The 22,265-nt window shown below is 43.3% G+C and overlaps 2 protein-coding genes across 7 annotated transcripts in view; one reads left to right on the plus strand and one right to left on the minus strand.

Moving 5' to 3' along the window:
- Positions 1 to 17,317, plus strand: part of LOC131699083 (mitochondrial sodium/calcium exchanger protein-like) — a 29,923-nt gene extending 12,606 nt beyond the window's left edge. For all 4 annotated transcript variants that reach the window (XM_058994830.1, XM_058994832.1, XM_058994833.1 and 1 more), the window contains 8 exons: positions 2,069 to 2,131; positions 2,465 to 2,595; positions 4,090 to 4,231; positions 10,666 to 10,787; positions 11,151 to 11,304; positions 12,120 to 12,200; positions 13,678 to 13,742; positions 15,124 to 17,317. In XM_058994830.1, coding sequence (XP_058850813.1) covers positions 2,069 to 2,131; positions 2,465 to 2,595; positions 4,090 to 4,231; positions 10,666 to 10,787; positions 11,151 to 11,304; positions 12,120 to 12,200; positions 13,678 to 13,742; positions 15,124 to 15,324 — 959 coding nt within the window. In that variant the 3' untranslated portion in view covers positions 15,325 to 17,317. The remainder of the gene's footprint in view (positions 1 to 2,068; positions 2,132 to 2,464; positions 2,596 to 4,089; positions 4,232 to 10,665; positions 10,788 to 11,150; positions 11,305 to 12,119; positions 12,201 to 13,677; positions 13,743 to 15,123) is intronic.
- Positions 17,318 to 18,427: 1,110 nt separating this feature from the next.
- The window catches only part of LOC131699082 (two pore channel protein 1-like), a 43,400-nt gene continuing 39,562 nt past the window's right edge, over positions 18,428 to 22,265 (minus strand). For all 3 annotated transcript variants that reach the window (XM_058994829.1, XM_058994828.1, XM_058994827.1), the window contains one exon: positions 18,428 to 20,396. In XM_058994829.1, coding sequence (XP_058850812.1) covers positions 20,268 to 20,396 — 129 coding nt within the window. In that variant the 3' untranslated portion in view covers positions 18,428 to 20,267. The remainder of the gene's footprint in view (positions 20,397 to 22,265) is intronic.

The raw sequence follows: 22,265 nt of genomic DNA on the forward strand, positions 1-22,265 counted from the left end.
CTCTGACAGCTGCACAACCACTGCCCCTTCCCTGGCCACGTTTAACTACATGTTATTACTGTATGTATTTATTTATTTATTGCTATTTTAACTCATTCATTTCTATAATTGATACTTTTAATTTAGTATGGTACCCTATAAGAAAAATATTATTCTGGAACCATTTAATATCATTGTTATTGTTTACCCAATTAAGAGTGCTGATTGACTGCATTACAAACTGGGAGAGAAAGCAGTGTGGAGTAGTGGTTAGAGCTCTGGACTCTTGACTGGAGGGTCGTGGGTTCAATCCTAGGTGGGGGACACTGCTTCTGTACCCTTGAGCAAGGTACCTAGATTGCTCCAGTAGAAACCCAACTGTATAAATGAATAATTGTATGTAAAAATAATGTGATATCTTGTAACAATTGTAAGTCGCCCTGGATAAGGGCGTCTGCTAAGAAATAAAAAATAATAAAAATAATAATAATAATGAAAGGGGACAGGATGGTCCCAGTCAAACCAGGACGTCTGGTCTCCCTACTTTAACCCTCTTTCAAGGAGTTCTAGCTGAGGTTTAAAGTCTATTTTCATAACAGTAGGAGCACGATCAGTGCCTCCCCTTTACTAGTGCTAAATACATTTTGCTTGTTTATTTAAATTTGGGATGTACAGATTTAAAGTACAACACTGTAAATGTATTTAAAGAATCAGTTTTCCTGGATTCTAATCACTTCCTGTGCAATAGGACCAGTGGCGTACTGTGACTTTTTTTTTGCAAGGCATGCAATAACTTTTTTAGATGACAGATAAAAACATTTTCTTCTATTGTACACATAGCGATTCAATAAACCAATACAGGGTCCTACTGAAGGTTGATTGGGAAGGGATGGGATGATAGCCTGCAATAAATATGAGTCACTAGATGGCACTACAAAAAGTTTCAAATGGGTTTTATTCATTCGAAATGTTATTAGGGAGATGTTTTTTGTGTGTTTTAGTGAGCTGATTTGTATGTGAGAATCTTGAAATGCAAGTATTGTTATTAATACATGCAGTGGGAAAATGACAAACTACAAAACACATTTCTGTCTCTTACTGGGAAGATGGACATTAAAAAAAGTTTGAGGGAAGGTGGCACAGAAACACTTTCCATCTACTCAGATCACTGTTTTCTATCTGTTTTTACTGAGAAGATGGGCATTAGAAACATTTTTATGAAATCCATCTTCCCAGTTCTAACAGATAGAAAGCAGTGATCTGAATAGCTAGACATCTTCCGGACAGTCAGGAGGTCAGATGCACGCGGTGTCACGTTGCCTAGGCAACATGATGCAACTTGTAGCATTGCACGCTTGCCCAGCAATATAAGAAGACCAGCAAGGTGAGCAGATTGCTTACATGCAGGCCAGTGCACATGTCATATTATAAAAAATGTAGCAAAAAAGTTTGTGAATTCCAGCGCATGCATTGCATACATAGACGGCACGCCACTGAATAGGTCACATGACATGACATGGCATGACATGCTGCTACACCATTGGAGTGACACTGCTACCACACAGGAAGTGATGCATGACCAGAAAGCAGCAGCCACTTTCATTTCTAAAGTGTTTGAAATATCTACCTATTCCTCCCCTTTTTTAAATTTCACACCAAGATAAAAATACATTTCTAAAAGTGTCTCAAACACCAAACAGAACCATCTGTATTGTAATTGAAACCGCAAGAAAAGAACTAAAAGATTCTCAACAGAATAAAGGGGGGGGCAGTGATAATATCGGTAACATTGTACTGTTCTGAAAAACTTCCAGGAATAAACTCATTTCAGTGTGTTTAATGTGAAACACATTCCAGTGAGTGATCCATTATTTCTGGGCTGTGTTCAATGTGGCTGTGTTGCAAAGGGATTGATGATGTCAGTTCTGCACACATGTGGCTGACCTCCCTGGTAAAGTCAGTCACTGAACATCTGTTTCTTATAAAGCATGTTAATGAGAGGAGATACCGGGAGGGAGTCTGTATTTCATTTTAAAGTTGCGCTGTGATTTGTGAAGATTAATTGTGATGCTTGCTCTTCTGTTTGTAGAGTTGCCATCTGATTCCGAAGACGCTACCCCAAGCATCTTCAACGGGAGCATCCAGGACGATGGTACTGTTTTGCTGTCTTAAAGCAGCTTTCACACGATAGACCACACTATTCCAGTCAAGCTCTGTCATGAGTGTTGTCCAGAAGAATGAACCATTTCACTGCCACTTTGTTTTAACCCTTAGCTACACTATATCATACAGTATCTGATACAGACCGCTCACTTTCATATACCAATTTTACTTCAAGCAATTGCGATGTTAATGATTTAGCAACTTTATCAAAACAGCTGTACAGTGGAGTGTGAAAGTGGAAGCAGCTGTGAATGTGTTTGTGTTGTGTGGACCAGCATGGCTTGTCCTGTACACTGGATCTGATTGGTGCCTGTTATTTCAGAGAGTGAGTACCAGCCCCTGCTCCCCTTCACTGAATCCACCTGCCAGATCTTCATCAACTCCATCAACCCCATAGACAGCAGGAAGTGGAGGAGGAAGAGCTGGTTCTGGAGAGCTGCCAAGGTGGTCAAGGTAGGACACGCGCGCACACACACACACACACACAGACAGACGCATGTACAGACACGCACACACACCCTTGCACAGACACAGACAGACGCATGTATAGACACAGACACACGCACACTCACTCACTCACACATACACACGCACAGATACAGAGACACAGACAGACGCATGTACAGACACACACATTCACTCACTCACTCACTCACTCACACACACACTCGCACTCACTCAATCACACGCACACGCACTCGCACAGACACTCACACAGACACAATCACACAGACGCACGTACAGACACGCACACACACTGAGGCGCGCGCACACACACACACTCGCACAGGCACTCTCACACAGACACTTGCACACACACTCATTCACACAGACACACTCACTCCCTCACACAGACACAAACACGTACTCGCACAGACACACTCACTCACACTCACACAGACACTGTCACACACACAGACTCACTCACGCACACACACTCACACAGACACTCTAACAGACAGACACGCACACTCACTCTCTCACACACACAGACACACTTGTGCTCATGAAAGATGAGGCACAATGACTCTTGCTGCAGTGAGCTGTCATGAGCGCACTTCAATCCTGACCTGAACACCCCCTGCCTGCCGTTCACCCCCGGGTCTCTCTCACAGTTGTGCTGAATCGTGCCTTACTGTGTGGTGGAGAAGTGGCATACACTAGTGTCCGCATTGACCTGAGCTACTGAGGAAGCCTGCTGGGGAAGTTTAAAAATAGAAAATAAAAATATCCCTTTCTATCAAATCTATTCAATCCAATATTACTACCATTTCTTTCCCAGTTTTATTTAACACAGTACAGTTACCACTGAATCAATAAGTACAATTGTATTTGTTACTTCTATCATGATGCACGTGCATCAACATATGAAATTAACAGAATAAGTAAGAGAAAAGCATGAGGCAAACGTATGCTAATAAACTAACGAGCAAAACACCTGTACACACAGTACAAATGCAGCAGAGGCTTTAACAGTAATTCTGAATATAATAATTAATTTGAACACAGTGGTTATTAACGCAGCACTGCTCTACACACATTAAATGCAGCAGTAGCTCTAGATTACTATCACAATGACAGGTTTTAAAAGATTGAATAAACCATTTGAAATTGAGTTTGCTGATGATGAGTTACCAGGTTACCAAACAGTACAGTATCCGTGTTGAATGAGTTCGCAACAAATCGCTATTCCAAAATGCTGTTTTTTTTAAGCGAAGTTCCTGTTTCTTCAGGCAGAGCATTTACATTGGTGGGGGGTGGGGGGTGGGGGGTGGGGTTTCACCACAAGGGTGTTCCCTAAGCCGAAGCGTTCTCTTAGGAGGCGTTCCTATGTGCAGAGATTACTGTATTCTCTGCCAGTTAAGCAGAGTGCTCCACTTTTAATTGAGATTTCACACAGCAGCTGAGCTGGCCCCTCACGTGTGCTCTGCCCCCTCCCTCCATTAGGTGCCGCTGGAAGTGTTGTTGCTGCTCACTGTGCCCGTGGTGGACCCTGACAAGGATGACCACAATTGGAAGCGTCCACTCAACTGCCTACACCTGCTGACAGGACCCCTCGTGTGTGTGCTCACCTTCAAATCAGGACAATGTCAGTCACCGCGTCTGTGTGTGTGTGTGTGTGCTCACCTTCAAATCAGGACAATGTCAGTCACCGCGTCTGTGTGTGTGTGTGTGTGTGTGTGTGTATGCGCTCACTTTCAAATCAGGACAATGTCAGTCACTGTGTGTGTGTGTGTGTGCGTGTGTGTGTGTGCTCACCTTCAAATCAGGACATTGTCAGTCACTGTGTGTGTGTGTGTGTGTGTGCTCACCTTCAAATCAGGACAATGTCAGTCACTGTGTGTGTGCTCACCTTCAAATCAGGACAATGTCAGTCACTGTGTGTGTGTGTGTGTGCTCACCTTCAAATCAGGACAATGTCAGTCACCGCGTCTGTCTGTGTGTGTGTGTGTGTGTGTGTGTGTGTGCGCTCACCTTCAAATCAAGACAATGTCAGTCACTGTGTGTGTGTGCTCACCTTCAAATCAGGACAATGTCAGTCACCGCGTCTGTGTGTGTGTGTGTGTGCTCACCTTCAAATCAGGACAATGTCAGTCACCGCGTCTGTGTGTGTGTGTGTGTGTGTGTGTGTGTATGCGCTCACTTTCAAATCAGGACAATGTCAGTCACTGTGTGTGTGTGTGTGTGTGCGTGTGTGTGTGTGCTCACCTTCAAATCAGGACATTGTCAGTCACTGTGTGTGTGTGTGTGTGTGTGTGTGCTCACCTTCAAATCAGGACAATGTCAGTCACTGTGTGTGTGCTCACCTTCAAATCAGGACAATGTCAGTCACTGTGTGTGTGTGTGTGTGCTCACCTTCAAATCAGGACAATGTCAGCCACTCTGTGTGTGTGTGTGTGTGTGTGTGCTCACCTTCAAATCAGGACATTGTCAGTCACTGTGTGTGTGTGTGCTCACCTTCAAATCAGGACAATGTCAGTCACTGTGTGTGTGTGTGTGTGTGTGTGTGTGCTCACCTTCAAATCAGGACATTGTCAGTCACTGTGTGTGTGTGTGTGTGCTCACCTTCAAATCAGGACATTGTCAGTCACTGTGTGTGTGTGTAATCACCTTCAAATCAGGACAATGTCAGTCACTGTGTGTGTGTGCTCACCTTCAAATCAGGACAATGTCAGTCACTGTGTGTGTGTGTGTGTGCTCACCTTCAAATCAGGACAATGTCAGTCACCGCGTCTGTGTGTGTGTGTGTGTGTGTGTGCGCTCACCTTCAAATCAAGACAATGTCAGTCACTGCGTCTGTGTGTGTGTGCTCACCTTCAAATCAGGACAATGTCAGTCACCGCGTCTGTGTGTGTGTGTGTGTGCTCACCTTCAAATCAGGACAATGTCAGTCACCGCGTCTGTGTGTGTGTGTGTGTGTGTGTGTATGCGCTCACTTTCAAATCAGGACAATGTCAGTCACTGTGTGTGTGTGTGTGTGTGCTCACCTTCAAATCAGGACAATGTCAGTCACCGCGTCTGTGTGTGTGTGTGTGTGTGTGTGTGTGTGTGTGTGTGTATGCGCTCACTTTCAAATCAGGACAATGTCAGTCACTGTGTGTGTGTGTGTGCGTGTGTGTGTGTGCTCACCTTCAAATCAGGACATTGTCAGTCACTGTGTGTGTGTGTGTGTGTGCTCACCTTCAAATCAGGACAATGTCAGTCACTGTGTGTGTGCTCACCTTCAAATCAGGACAATGTCAGTCACTGTGTGTGTGTGTGTGTGTGTGTGTGTGTGCTCACCTTCAAATCAGGACAATGTCAGTCACTGTGTGTGTGTGTGTGTGTGTGCTCACCTTCAAATCAGGACATTGTCAGTCACTGTGTGTGTGTGTGCTCACCTTCAAATCAGGACAATGTCAGTCACTGTGTGTGTGTGTGTGTGTGTGTGTGCTCACCTTCAAATCAGGACATTGTCAGTCACTGTGTGTGTGTGTGCTCACCTTCAAATCAGGACAATGTCAGTCACTGTGTGTGTGTGTGTGTGTGTGTGCTCACCTTCAAATCAGGACAATGTCAGTCACCGCGTCTGTGTGTGTGTGTGTGTGTGTGTGTATGCGCTCACTTTCAAATCAGGACAATGTCAGTCACTGTGTGTGTGTGTGTGCGTGTGTGTGTGTGCTCACCTTCAAATCAGGACATTGTCAGTCACTGTGTGTGTGTGTGTGTGTGCTCACCTTCAAATCAGGACAATGTCAGTCACTGTGTGTGTGCTCACCTTCAAATCAGGACAATGTCAGTCACTGTGTGTGTGTGTGTGTGCTCACCTTCAAATCAGGACAATGTCAGTCACCGCGTCTGTCTGTGTGTGTGTGTGTGTGTGTGTGTGTGTGCGCTCACCTTCAAATCAAGACAATGTCAGTCACTGTGTGTGTGTGCTCACCTTCAAATCAGGACAATGTCAGTCACCGCGTCTGTGTGTGTGTGTGTGTGCTCACCTTCAAATCAGGACAATGTCAGTCACCGCGTCTGTGTGTGTGTGTGTGTGTGTGTGTGTGTGTATGCGCTCACTTTCAAATCAGGACAATGTCAGTCACTGTGTGTGTGTGTGTGTGTGCGTGTGTGTGTGTGCTCACCTTCAAATCAGGACATTGTCAGTCACTGTGTGTGTGTGTGTGTGTGTGCTCACCTTCAAATCAGGACAATGTCAGTCACTGTGTGTGTGCTCACCTTCAAATCAGGACAATGTCAGTCACTGTGTGTGTGTGTGTGTGCTCACCTTCAAATCAGGACAATGTCAGCCACTCTGTGTGTGTGTGTGTGTGCTCACCTTCAAATCAGGACATTGTCAGTCACTGTGTGTGTGTGTGCTCACCTTCAAATCAGGACAATGTCAGTCACTGTGTGTGTGTGTGTGTGTGTGTGTGTGCTCACCTTCAAATCAGGACATTGTCAGTCACTGTGTGTGTGTGTGTGTGCTCACCTTCAAATCAGGACATTGTCAGTCACTGTGTGTGTGTGTAATCACCTTCAAATCAGGACAATGTCAGTCACTGTGTGTGTGTGCTCACCTTCAAATCAGGACAATGTCAGTCACTGTGTGTGTGTGTGTGTGCTCACCTTCAAATCAGGACAATGTCAGTCACCGCGTCTGTGTGTGTGTGTGTGTGTGTGTGCGCTCACCTTCAAATCAAGACAATGTCAGTCACTGCGTCTGTGTGTGTGTGCTCACCTTCAAATCAGGACAATGTCAGTCACCGCGTCTGTGTGTGTGTGTGTGTGCTCACCTTCAAATCAGGACAATGTCAGTCACCGCGTCTGTGTGTGTGTGTGTGTGTGTGTATGCGCTCACTTTCAAATCAGGACAATGTCAGTCACTGTGTGTGTGTGTGTGTGTGCTCACCTTCAAATCAGGACAATGTCAGTCACCGCGTCTGTGTGTGTGTGTGTGTGTGTGTGTGTGTGTGTGTGTGTATGCGCTCACTTTCAAATCAGGACAATGTCAGTCACTGTGTGTGTGTGTGTGCGTGTGTGTGTGTGCTCACCTTCAAATCAGGACATTGTCAGTCACTGTGTGTGTGTGTGTGTGCTCACCTTCAAATCAGGACAATGTCAGTCACTGTGTGTGTGCTCACCTTCAAATCAGGACAATGTCAGTCACTGTGTGTGTGTGTGTGTGTGCTCACCTTCAAATCAGGACAATGTCAGTCACTGTGTGTGTGTGTGCTCACCTTCAAATCAGGACATTGTCAGTCACTGTGTGTGTGTGTGCTCACCTTCAAATCAGGACAATGTCAGTCACTGTGTGTGTGTGTGTGTGTGTGTGTGCTCACCTTCAAATCAGGACATTGTCAGTCACTGTGTGTGTGTGTGCTCACCTTCAAATCAGGACAATGTCAGTCACTGTGTGTGTGTGTGTGTGTGTGTGTGTGTGCTCACCTTCAAATCAGGACATTGTCAGTCACTGTGTGTGTGTGTGTGTGTGCTCACCTTCAAATCAGGACAATGTCAGTCACTGTGTGTGTGTGTGTGTGCTCACCTTCAAATCAGGACATTGTCAGTCACTGTGTGTGTGTGTAATCACCTTCAAATCAGGACAATGTCAGTCACTGTGTGTGTGTGCTCGCCTTCAAATCAGGACAATGTCAGTCACTGTGTGTGTGTGTGTGTGTGTGTGTGCTCACCTTCAAATCAGGACAATGTCAGTCACCGCGTCTGTGTGTGTGTGTGTGTGTGTGTGCGCTCACCTTCAAATCAAGACAATGTCAGTCACTGCGTCTGTGTGTGTGTGCTCACCTTCAAATCAGGACAATGTCAGTCACCGCGTCTGTGTGTGTGTGTGTGTGCTCACCTTCAAATCAGGACAATGTCAGTCACCGCGTCTGTGTGTGTGTGTGTGTGTGTGTATGCGCTCACTTTCAAATCAGGACAATGTCAGTCACTGTGTGTGTGTGTGTGCGTGTGTGTGTGTGCTCACCTTCAAATCAGGACATTGTCAGTCAATGTGTGTGTGTGTGTGTGCTCACCTTCAAATCAGGACAATGTCAGTCACTGTGTGTGTGTGTGTGTGTGTGTGTGCTCACCTTCAAATCAGGACATTGTCAGTCACTGTGTGTGTGTGTGCTCACCTTCAAATCAGGACAATGTCAGCCACTCTGTGTGTGTGTGTGTGTGTGTGTGTGTGTGCTCACCTTCAAATCAGGACATTGTCAGTCACTGTGTGTGTGTGTGCTCACCTTCAAATCAGGACAATGTCAGTCACTGTGTGTGTGCTCACCTTCAAATCAGGACAATGTCAGCCACTCTGTGTGTGTGTGTGTGTGTGTGTGCTCACCTTCAAATCAGGACATTGTCAGTCACTGTGTGTGTGTGTGTGTGTGTGTGTGTGCTCACCTTCAAATCAGGACAATGTCAGTCACTGTGTGTGTGTGTGTGTGTGTGTGTGTGTGTGTGCTCACCTTCAAATCAGGACATTGTCAGTCACTGTGTGTGTGTGTAATCACCTTCAAATCAGGACAATGTCAGTCACTGTGTGTGTGTGCTCACCTTCAAATCAGGTCAATGTCAGTCACTGTGTGTGTGTGTGTGTGTGTGTGTGTGCTCACCTTCAAATCAGGACAATGTCACTCACTGTGTGTGTGTGTGTGTGTGCTCACCTTCAAATCAGGACAATGTCAGTCACTCTGTGTGTGTGTGTGTGTGCTCACCTTCAAATCAGGACAATGTCAGTCACTCTGTGTGTGTGTGCTCACCTTCAAATCAGGACAATGTCAGTCACCGCGTGTGTGTGTGTGTGCTCACCTTCAAATCAGGACAATCTCAGTCACTGTGTGTGTGTGTGTGTGTGTGTGCTCACCTTCAAATCAGGACATTGTCAGTCACTGTGTGTGTGTGTGTGTGTAATCACCTTCAAATCAGGACAATGTCAGTCACTGTGTGTGTGCTCACCTTCAAATCAGGACAATGTCAGTCACTGTGTGTGTGTGTGTGTGTGTGTGTGTGTGTGTGTGTGTGTTTGTTTGTGTGTGTGTGTGCTCACCTTCAAATCAGGACATTGTCAGTCACTGTGTGTGTGTGTGTGTGTAATCGCCTTCAAATCAGGACAATGTCAGTCACTGTGTGTGCTCACCTTCAAATCAGGACAATGTCAGTCACTGTGTGTGTGTGTTCACTTTCAAATCAGGATAATGTCAGTCACTGTGTGTGTGTGCTCACCTTCAAATCAGGACAATGTCAGTCACTGTGTGTGTGTTCACTTTCAAATCAGGATAATGTCAGTCACTGTGTGTGTGTGCTCACCTTCAAATCAGGACAATCTCAGTCACTGTGTGTGTGTGTGTGTGTGTGTGTGTGTGTGTGTGTGTGTGTGTGTAATCACCTTCAAATCAGGACAATGTCAGTCACCGCATCTGTATGTGTGTGTGTGTGTGTGTCTCTCTCTCTCTCTCTCTCTCTCTCTCTCTCTGTCTCTGACTCTGTCTGTGTGTGTGTCTCTGTCTCTCTCTGTCTTCCTGTCTCTCTCTGTCTTCCTGTCTCTCTCTGTCTCTGTGTGTGTGCCTCTCTCTCTCTCTCTCTCTCTGTCTCTCAAATTTAAATTCAAATTGGCTTTATTGGCATGACAATAAAAATAATTGTGTTGCCAAAGCACATACATGGCATAACCGACTCTCTCTCTCTCTCTCTCTCTCTCTCTGTCTTATCTTTATCTAGTTTATTGAATTGTTATTTTAATAATGCAGAGATCCATAATTGCAGTCTATCCCTTGCAAGTCTAATTTTGATTCAGCACTCCTGTTGCTCCTTGCTGCCTTGCAATAGAGCACTAGTCCAGAGCTAGTCTATTAGACCATGCACTGAACTCTGCACAGGAGCGCAAATACCAGAAGCAGCATGTACTGGACTTGTATAGAGGAGGCAGTGATGTGTTTCCTCAGTTTCCTAATGCTACTATAACTATGAGAATATGAAGCATGGGGCAGATGTTCTTTCAGTAAGAAACACGTGTGTGCTCTGATTTGTCGCTTTGGTTTCTCTCTCTTGCAGACGGGCTCCTGAACATTGAGGGCAAGTTCCCAGTGTGGGCCCTTGTCCTTCTCATCGGGGTCTTTCTATCGGCCATCTCCTTCCTCACCACCAGCAACCAGCAGCCCCCCAGGCTGCACTGTGTAAGGATTCAACTCCTTCCCTAAACTAGGATAAGTAAGAGCCCATGTGATTAGATGAGATGCCAGCACAGTTACACACAGGCTGGTCCTCAATGTAATATTGAGGCTTGAACCCGGGCCCCTCGCTGTCTGCTGTGAGCAAACACATTCAAATGACATTTTAATGTTATTTTTTACAGTTTTTTTTTTTTATGCTTGCAGTCACTCTGAGCAGGTTAAGGTTAAGTAGGGTTCTTCCAGTGGATTTGAAGTTGGCAGAAGTTTCCTTAGTAGTAACAGCATGGGTTAATGCACTGGAACAATGCTGTGTTTGTTTTACCATCAGAAATACAAAGCCCTTCCTGCCCTGTGCCCCTCTTGCAGGCATTCTCGTTGCTGGGGTTCGTGGTCAGTGCCATGTGGATCAACACTGCGGCCACCGAGGTGGTCAGCATCCTGCGGACCTTCGGGGTGGTGTTTGACCTGAGCAACACGGTCCTGGGACTGACCCTGCTGGCCTGGGGGAACAGCATCGGGGGTGAGGAGCCTGCTTACCAAATACCCAATACCAAGTATCCTGCGACCCCTGAGTGCAGGAACAGCAAAGTGTCACAATGAGAACCCCCAGCATTGTGTAAGTCAGACATGCCATGGAGTGGTACTCACTCTGTGTGTGCTGAGCGCAGGGCAGTGAGGCCAGGCCCCCTCACTCTGTGTGTGCTGAGCGCAGGGCAGTGAGGCCAGGCCCCCTCACTCTGTGTGTGCTGAGCGCAGGGCAGTGAGGCCAAACCCCCTCACTCTGTGTGTGCTGAGCGCAGGGCAGTGAGGCCCCCTCACTCTGTGTGTGCTGAGCACAGGGCAGTGAGGCCCCCTCAATCTGTGTGTGCTGAGTGCAGGGCAGTGAGGCCAGGCCCCCTCACTCTGTGTGTGCTGAGCGCAGGGCAGTGAGGCCCCCTCACTCTGTGTGTGCTGAGCGCAGGGCAGTGAGGCCAAACCCCCTCACTCTGTGTGTGCTGAGCGCAGGGCAGTGAGGCCCCCTCACTCTGTGTGTGCTGAGCACAGGGCAGTGAGGCCCCCTCAATCTGTGTGTGCTGAGTGCAGGGCAGTGAGGCCAGGCCCCCTCACTCTGTGTGTGCTGAGCGCAGGGCATTGAGGCCAGGCCCCCTCACTCTGTGTGTGCTGAGCGCAGGGCAGTGAGACCCCCTCACTCTGTGTGTGCTGAGCGCAGGGCAGTGAGGCCCCCTCACTCTGTGTGTGCTGAGCGCAGGGCAGTGAGGCCCCCTCACTCTGTGTGTGCTGAGCGCAGGGTAGTGAGGCCAGGCCCCCTCACTCTGTGTGTTTTTTGTTCTGTAGACTGCTTCTCTGACATCACCATGGCTCGGCAGGGGTACCCGCGCATGGCGATGGCTGCCTGCTTCGGAGGGATCATCTTCAGTATCCTTTCATGTGCAGCTGCTGCCCACAGAGAGACACCGCGGGGGCTGAGTGAGAGTCAAATCTTTTAAAATAATAAAACCTGCTGTGTGTAAGGTCAATCAGTACTAGCCTCTCAACACAAGATACAAAGCAAGTCGTTATTTGAGAACATTGTAGTTTAAAAAAATATCTATTGTTTTACCCGTCAATGATTTAAACAGTAAGTAGCAGGGTGCACTAGAGCAGGCAGTTTAAAAAGAGCTTTGTGGGGACGAGTAACGCTATCATTTTCGGAACTCTGCTACTTACTCTTCAACTTAGGAACCGAAAAAAAAAATAAACCCTTCAATAAAAGGTCCCATACCACATATTTAATGAAGCCAGTCATACAACATATTTTAAATCATTTACTTAATTGAATGAAGAGCATACCTTTTTCTTTAAACATTGTTGTATTTGAATTTTATGGAGCTTTGAGTAGTTTTTTTTGTATTTTTAGCTATTGAGCTTTGTGGTGACATCATGGAAGTAGCTTCTGTATATGCAGAAAGTTGAGTAACATCCTAGCTAGTTTTGAGTCCTGTACATCTGAAAAATATACGGCACAAACCATCAACTTGCTTATTTTGAATTTCTTAAATGTTTAAACTTTTAACCCCCCTAAAAGAAACCAGGGGGTGAAATCCTCAGTTCAAGAATCCTGTATAGGCATCCAGTAAAGGCACCATCCAGTAAAGGCTCTCCGCGTGGTGCAGGATGCGCCCTGTAGCCTGGAGATAGCTGGTTCGAATACAGGCTATGTCATTTGCCGACCGCGACTGTGAGTTCCAAAGGGGCGGCGCACAATTGGCCGAGCGCCGCCCAGGTAGGGAGGGCTCAGGTCGGCAGGGTAATCCTCGGTTCACCACGCACCAGCGACTCCTGTGGCTGACAGGGCACCTGCGGGTCTGCTGTGGAGCCATTCAGATCTGTGTTGTCCTCCGGCAATATAGGTCTGATGGCTTCGCTGTGGACCTGCAGTGTGATTAAAAGACGGCAGTGTATGTTTCAGAGGAAGCGTGTGTTTGCTGCCATTTTGCTAAGTCGGCGCGGGGGTTGCAGCGGTGGACCGAGATTAATACGTACAATTGGCGATTCCAAATTGGGGAATAAATGGGGTAAAAAATCCATTGCTGATGACTAAATTAATAACTAAGTCCTCTGTCGAGCCTGTTTCAGGGGTCAGTCCTGTGTCGAGCCTGTTTCAGGGGTCAGTCCTGTGTCGAGCCTGTTTCAGGGGTCAGTCCTGTGTCGAGCCTGTTTCAGGGGTCAGTCTTGTGTGGAGCTTGTTTCAGGGGTCAGTCCTGTGTAGAGCCTGTTTCAGGGAGCAGTCCTGGAGCCTGTTTCAGGGGTCAGTCCTGTGTAGAGCCTGTTTCAGGGGTCAGTCCTGTGTCAAGCCTGTTTCAGGGGTCAGTCCTGGGTAGAGCCTGTTCAGATTCTCTTAACCCTGTTTCAGACATGCTCTTTGGGGTGGGGCTGGGCTGCCTGTTCCAGATGTTTAACGGGGACAACATCGTCAAGGTAGAGCTTCCTAAATATTTTTTTCTTTTAAGCTTTTCATTGTTCTTGGATTACGTGCAACACACAGCAAAGTGGAGCAACTTTCTAATGCTGAAAGTAGCCACTTCATTGGCTTGGTTTCCATGCAGTTTAGAAACTCCAGATTCTCTCTCCACTGTCGTTAGAATGTGACGTAGTGCACACACATCACACACATTCCTCACGTTATATATATTTTTCCAAAAGCCATATCATATATTCATGAGACTTCAGCAGTGAAGATCCCGTTTGTGACGTAATCTCGCGTAACTTTCTACTATAACTAAAGGCTATGCCAAGCAATTCATTATTAACAACTGAGATCTTCTGGAAGTAGCCCTGGCAAGCTTCTGTGACCAAATAGAAACAAATAAAAAAAAATAAGCATGCAGTACGAGGGGTTTAGAGACCTCTTCATTCATTTTTATATGACACCATTTATTCAGCATTTCAAATTATTGCCATTTGCAGATGACTCCTAAAATGATAGTGTTTTATAGTTTACTTGTTTTATGAACAAGGTTATAAAAAATACTGACGCTGCTAATTAAAAATTATAGTCAGGAATGTCGGCCATCATGTCTTTTTCAATTGATTAACATGGCTAAAGCATTTCGGTTTTCATACATTTAAAAAATATATATAAAATGAGATGTTGAAATAAGACAAATATATTAAACACACCGAAAGCACTCTGAATTTAAATGTGTATTTATTTTAAATTGAAGTTGTCTCTGAATCTAAATCAATCCCAAGTTCAAAGACCAAGAAGAGGAAAGACCTTAAATGGAAGTCACAATTTAAAAAAAAAAAACACTAAATAACAATGAAGTAGATTTTTTTTTAAATTATTTATTTTCAGGAATCAACAGATAAGTCTTTTATTAGGTCTATATAAAATTATCATCTACAAACAAACAGTAAAAAAACCCCAGTAATTTAGAAACACCTAGAAAAAAAAGGCCTGATGCGGCTATCAACAAGATTAAACAAATATATATATATATAAAATATTATATAAATAATATTAAAATATACTGTGCGGTATATTTAATAACCGATTACCCCAAACAGGCAGTAGTGGTCGGTAAATTACCAAAAAAAAGAAAAATTGCTGAACACAGCAAGATATTACTGAGATTAAGTTAAAGCACTGCTGAACAGAGGGTGCAAAGTAAAGGCAGATTAAAACTGAAAAGAACAAAGTTGAACAAATAAGAGTATTCATAAACATTAAGTTAGACAAAGATAATTAGACTTAGAATTTTATTTGTTTATTTGAACAGCTTAAACATTTTCTGTCTCCCCCTGCACTACACTACACTTGCAGTTACTCTCCTCTCTCTCTCCTTCTCTTCCACAGCTAGAACCGGACGGGCTTCTCGTCTGGGTACTTGCGGGAGCGCTAGGCCTCAGCCTGGTACTTTCCTTCATTCTGGTCCCAGCACAATGCTTCCACCTGGGCCGCAGCTACGGGATCTTCCTGCTCCTCTTCTACCTGGTCTTCCTGCTGGTGGCGCTGCTCATAGAGTTCAAAGTGATTGAGCTGAGGGGCAGCCCCTGACACCCTGCACCCCCCTCCTGCTCAATCCCAACAGCCAGGCCCTTCTCTCCAGCAGGGGCGTGGTGATCCACAAAGAGCAGGTATCTAATCAGACAGAACCCACACACAAATCACGTGATTCTGAAATTTCATGTATTTATTTCTTGGAGTTTCTATAGAGTCTGTAACTATGGCAACTGATTACAACTGAATTAGACGACTCTACAGCAGGCTGAGATCCACTCAGGATCCAAGCTGTGTGTGCTCTGTCCAAGTGTTGTAAAATAAACTAGGCCTGAATGATTCAACTGTGTGTTATGAGGAATTGTCACAATTTGCTCTTCACTTAAATCCTCTTTTTAATTTAGCTTATGTTTTAAATGCATCGTGTGACTGGACTACTGTTATAGAATTTGAAAAACATTTGGCAGGGTCCTACTGCTGAAGGTGTCATTCCATCAGCAGCCTCAAGACTGACTGGTTTGCACTGTGAAGGAGAGGAGAATCCTCATGGTTTATACACTGTGAAGGGGAGGAGAATCCTCATGGTTTATACACTGTGAAGGGGAGGAGAATCCTCACGGTTTATACACTGTGAAGGAGAGGAGAATCCTCATGGTTTATACACTGTGAAGGAGAGGAGAATCCTCATGGTTTATACACTGTGAAGGAGAGGAGAATCCTCATGGTTTATACACTGTGAAGGAGAGGAGAATCCTCATGTTTTCTGTGCTATTGTATACATCCATGCATAGATACTGGATTATAGCTGTGAAGTTATGTATGTAGGGCCAGTACACAAACTGCCAGCCTCACGTGAACAGACAGGGTCTTTACTGAGTCGCGTGCCTGCATGTTTTTCAAGGTCTTTGCTGTATGGTCCTTCACACAGACAGTAACAGAACACTAGATATTCTTCAGGTTTGCTGTGTTTAACAACAGGGCTTCTGAAATCAGGATTAGTATTCTTGAATTTTAAAGTCATGCAAAAAAAAAAAAAAAACTACACCTGCAACCCTAATGCTGTCTGGAATTGAAACTGATGTTCAGTTGAAATATGCAGCAGCTGTCTTTTTATAGCATACCAAAGAACAAAAAAAACATGACTCTATATCCCTTGTATGACTTCTTGTGTACTATCCTAGCAGAAATGTGATAGTATACTATATAGAATACAGTAACTGAATGTATTGTACACAGAGTATATAATGCACATGCAACCTCTTAGTTTGTAAGCATTCCGTTCCATCCTGAAGATCGTGATAGACTGTGTGCAGTATGTACAGTGTGCTCTGTGGCTGCTCCCTGCTATTAACATGTCCATTGTTCTTCTAAACCATCACATTGCCTGACTTGCCTCTGGCGTCAGTAAGGGGCACACTTTTTCAAATTCCTTCAGTTTTGTTAGGTTTGCTCTGGGATCTCTTGGTTCACATTCACCACTGCCTGAAGAGTTGAGTATTCCAGGAGCCAGGCTTTTATACAGTCAGCTGTCATACAGTAGATTAGTAGCATTTTAGATACTTAAGTGATGTCAGGTTTTTATATTAGTATTTATATTTTTAAACCCGTCCAATGGTGTAAGCTTACAACTACAGGTTTGTGTCTGGGAGCTTTGAGTTCTAGTTCAGTGTAGTTTGTCTTGTTTTGGATAGTAGTCATTTTATTTCCTTATTTTCTTCAGATACTTTGTTAATAACTGCACAGGTGATTTATTATGAAATAGTGGTTTGAGAATCTGCAGTCCTATTGATGGCCACAAGGGGGAACTGTAGTGCACAGTAAAAACAAGTTCATTCTTTATAGCGTGGTATGTATGTGTTTAATATGTATACTAACATGATGACAATTGTTTTGTTTTTCTTTCTTTGATTGAATCAGGGTTTTAATATACTGTATATAATGATAAGAGCCAAATGCAATTTTAATAAGTATGATGTATTTATTTTATTGATACAGATTATATGTGATTTATAAACGGGTTTGAATTAAAACTAGCTGTGGTTGTCTCTTATTGAATGCTTTCCTCCTTTCTCAAAAGCCCAGAAGTTCAGCATACAGCATAACTCGATTGCTGAACTGTATTAAGCTCAGAAGCTTGCAGTATTTGCGCAGGTTCCGAGTTTGCTTTTCAGTGTCCAAGGAAGAATACATGTTAAAGCCTGCAGTACCTGAAACGTGACCAGAGTTCTGGAGAATTCAGCAACTCTCCCCTCCTGGCTTCAGCTGACAATCAACAGCATGGCACTGAAGAGCCCAGTTTTATTTTGTGGCAAAGCAATGTGTAAAAGAGCCTAAATAATTATTAGTATGATTTTAACTGAGGCCCGTGCCTCATCGCTGGCCATGACCTTGAAAACATTTAGTGATTTCTTGGATTACACTGGGATCTTGATTTATGTATAACCAGCTAAGAAACACATTTCTGACCCCGAGCTACTGCATCTGCTGTCAGTGGTTTCTGACGTGGAATGAGCTTTACTTTCTGTAGCCTCCACCCAGCCACTCTGTGTGTCATACCTTGATATTATTATTTATTTATTTATTTATTTATTTATTATTTATTTATTTCTTAGCAGACGCCCTTATCCAGTGCGACTTACAGTTGTTACAAGATATCACATTATTTTTTACATACAATTACCCATTTATACAGTTGGGTTTTTACTGGAGCAATCTAGGTAAAGTACCTTGCTCAAGGGTACAGCAGCAGTGTCCCCCATCTGGGATTGAACCCACGACCCTCCGGTCAAGAGTCCAGAGCCCTAACCACTACTCCACACTGCTGCCCCTGATATTTTCACTGATACAAAGAACACATTGTTAAACTCATGTTTTTAATCCATCATACTGATGGTTGTAACGTACACACATACTTCAGCCTTGGTGAGTGTTGCATAGTTATGGATGTTAGTTCTACTGTTGTAATTACAGCCATGATGGGAAATGGCTGTAATTACAACAGTATGTCACAGTACTAGTGCATTAGAGGAGAGCCAGTTAGAGACGGATGTGGTGGACAAGTAATACAACATCAATTATTTCAGATTTCATAAATAAGGCATAAGGAAAAGTTCCCCTCCCACTCCTGTTTTGTACTAAATAAACATCCTTTACCACAGGGTTTGTTTTAAAGTTAATTTTTTTTTTTAATATATTTTATTCCATACAAATACACTTTTCACTGACTAACAACAAAAAGAGAAATACGTGGTTATTTTGTATTAATAAATACAGCTTGTGAAGACTACTGACACATTATCTTTGGTACCCTAACCAGGCTCTTGTTCTGCATGTAAATAGTCCAGCAAAGCTGAAAAAAGCCTCAAAAGAAACTCTGACATGGTGGCAGCGGCAGCTTTAAAAGAGATATGAAATCTCTTCCTCAAATCAGGTGACAGCAGCAGCTTTAAAAGAGATATGACATCTCTTCCTCAGATCAAACTCTGACACGATGGCAGCGGAAGCTTTAAAAGATACCTGGAACAAAAGGGCTATTCTTTTTTGTTGTTGTTGGAAACCCACAATCAAACTTTCGTACACAAAGCAATTACACATGCTTTGTGTACGAAGCATGAAATCAGTGTCTTGAAGAGCTCTGCCTTTATCATCAGGAAAACAAAGACACGTCATCTCAACATGGCAGCCAGACATCTGAAAATATGAAGCCGTTATAAAAGTAGCGGCAGGGGCTTTACAGATTCATATAGGCTTGGCTCTCAGGGAAGCTCATTCATTTATTTGTGTATTAAAATGCTGATGGACAAGAGAACAACAATTACAAAGATTCAGGTGTTAGAATTAATAACTAATACTGAGAAATTAAAACACATTTTAATTGTGTTGCATCTAAACTGCATACAATTTTACTTCTCAAACTGGATAGATGTTTTTTTAGTATTGATGGGTTTGATTTAACCAATTTGTGGGTAAAAAATAAGGTCCTAATTTCTATGCTGCACATAGGAAATTATGTGGGCCGGATGAGGAAAGTTCAATCGAGCTGGTTGTGTTTTGTGCAGGATAAATGAGTTTCAAGAAGAAAGGTCTGGAAAACAAGAAGAGCAAAACAGCAAAGGCCATGGAAGCATATTGTTGCAATGAAAGGTAAGAATGTCTTTGAAAGCCTTGGTCATCACCCCTTTAAGGTGTTCTATTAGATTGTTATTTTGCATACTGCCATTGTCTGCATAGTGTTTTTTAAAAAAATTCAAACTTCTTAATAAAAACTAAAAGTGAAGCCTCCTGATTCACATTTTTGAATAGTTTGAATACTGTTGTCTGAAATGCTGCATTAATTAAACATCTGTGATTGTGTGATGTTTTAGAGGTTTATTTTACTTAATATTTTTAGGGTTCACTATTACTATAATTCCATATCATATGGAAGTCATGAAATATGTGATTAAGATTAAACCCTCTAGTTGCATTAATAAAATACCAACTATGGTCCTCAGTATGATCTCATCTGCTGGCAAGGCATATGAGAAAGGACCCTAATGCCAAAGCACTACGAAACAGCAACTACAGAAAACTAAATCAAGGGGATGTGGAGGACTGAAGTCTTCTCTTGTAAGAACAGGCCTGGTTGTGACGATGAAGTACACTGGATGAAATCCATTAGGACACTGCTTCTGTGGTGAAGCTTCTCCACCATTCTGCAATGCAAATCTTCAGTTCCTCTCCTCCAGGTCCCACCCCCCCCCCCCCCACGGCACAGTCCCCCAATCGTGTGCATGCTACATTATGAAGTAATGGAAGGTTTTTTTTGCAGGGCCAATAGAAATCCAGTAGAAAAAAGTTTTACTCTGAAGGCATGACGTTACTGTATAAGGGTGTATGTTTTATTTACAAATCAAATGATCTAGAGAACATGGGGTGGGTGGAGCAGAGCCCAGGTGCTCTCAGTGGGTTCTTTTGGCCCTGTTAGTTGCACAGAGCAGGAGGGCTGCAGGCAGTCTGACCTAACCGACAGTCTGAGAGCGCAGCCTCACGTGATCAGGAGGGGGCTGGTTGACTGAAGACTGCAGACTCTCCAACTGTCTCTCCAGCCGAGGGCAGCCACTGTCCTGCGAATACTCTGTATACCACTCCTGAAACACAGAGACAGACGCACAGCTTCACAGGCACATTCACAGAGACTACTTCATCACACCTAGGTTCAAATGGGCTTTGAACAGCACAATTACATTTATACAGACCTTTATGCTGTAGGGTAACTTCATTTAGACAAAAGTGTGCAGAACTGACAACTTGAGAACACAACAGGTTTTATAATACAAGATAATGCTGAACAGAAATATTAACAAATAGTGTCACTAAAACAATGTCCCATTTAAAAAAAAAAAAAAAGCATTATGCTTAACCCTTTTTTATCCCATTACAGCTTGTTTTGTAGCAAACATGATTGGATTCTCCCTTGGCAATTATTATTATACGAGTCATTTAGCAGACACCTTTATCCAAAGCGACTTACAGAGACTAGGGGGTGAACTTACATAGGACCTCAGTCTTACGTCTCACAAGGATGTTCAGTGATTTGCTCCGAGACACACACGGAGTCAGTGGCTTGAACTGCTGCTTTCTTTAACCACTGGACCACCAAGTCTCCTGGCTTTTAAAACTGCACCATGTCAGTAGTGACAGTCATATTGCCTTATTTTAACAATAAATACGGATAGGTAATCCAAGTAATCACTTTAAAACTACAACTTCAGACACTTCATAACCCCACCATAGAGTTAGAGTTCAAGAAAACCAGTTGTAAGGTAATATCAGCGTTACCTCTAGCAATTGTTGCTAAGGGATTCAAAATAATCAGAAATCAGTGGATTTTGTTCTCGTTCAATCCTATGATTAAAAAAAAGAACGCACGTAGTTGTAGAAGCAAAAAACCTACAATCTAATAAAATAAAAATACATCTACTTGCATGTTTAGATAATAAAAACTCCATATAATTACACACTATATATGGACAAAATGATTATATCACAGAATGCGCTCTGCCGGAGAAAAACTTTCTTCAGGGGACTTTTTTCCTGCACCAGGAAATTACGTCGGAGGAAAAAAAATGCAGTTTACTGCAAAGTTTAGTAAAGAAAACGGGGGTGTTTGGAGGCAAGGGAGATAGATAATGTTTTTAATGTTCAAAACGGCAAGTAAGAGACTAAACATTACATCCAAGAAAAGGTGAAACGTACACAAAACAAAATGAAACTTTCATACCTTCCAAAATCCACTTTAAATCAAGGTAATTTATTCAGAACTAAACTAAAAAACCAGTGTGAGCTGTAAGCCTCAAGGACCTGTTAAAGATCCTGGAAGGGCTAACAAAACCAAACAATATTTAGGAAAGTTTCAAACAAATGAGGTCTATAAAGAAAGTCCATAGGAATTAAGAATTAAGAAAATGTGTTCTATATAAAAAATAAAAGCTAATTTTATAGGAAGAAAATACCTCATATAAACTAGGAGTGGTATGACAACTTGTATTCCCTTTAAAAAAAGTTCTAAGCACTGATTTTAAGATAATTCTTCTGAGCTGCAGTAATAAAACTAACATTGTAATGTATGTCTGCATCTGGCTGAATTATTGTTATAAGAGTTATTTCTTTACCACATACAAACTCCAACATCACAGTGTGATCGATGCACGGACGGTAATGGGTGTAAAATTAAACCTGTTGCTTCTCACAATTCTCGGATTCAAAATGCATTCAGAGTAATACATTGCTGGAATCCTAATTCCTCACTTCAGCACAGTAAGTTAACCTTTGTGTACATGCAACTTTTGCTTAATTTAATACTGTAGAAGTTGTTTTTGACCAATTACCCGAATTGTTGTTTAACAAACTGCATAGTCTCCATTGCGAGGTTGCTTATATATCAACCTCAGGATGGAACTTTAATCAAAAGGAATCAATAGCCTACTATTTGTTATAGCATTGTACATTTGTTATAA

This window comes from Acipenser ruthenus, chromosome 21 (genome assembly GCF_902713425.1).
Source record: "Acipenser ruthenus chromosome 21, fAciRut3.2 maternal haplotype, whole genome shotgun sequence".
Classification (NCBI taxonomy): Eukaryota; Metazoa; Chordata; class Actinopteri; order Acipenseriformes; family Acipenseridae; genus Acipenser; species Acipenser ruthenus.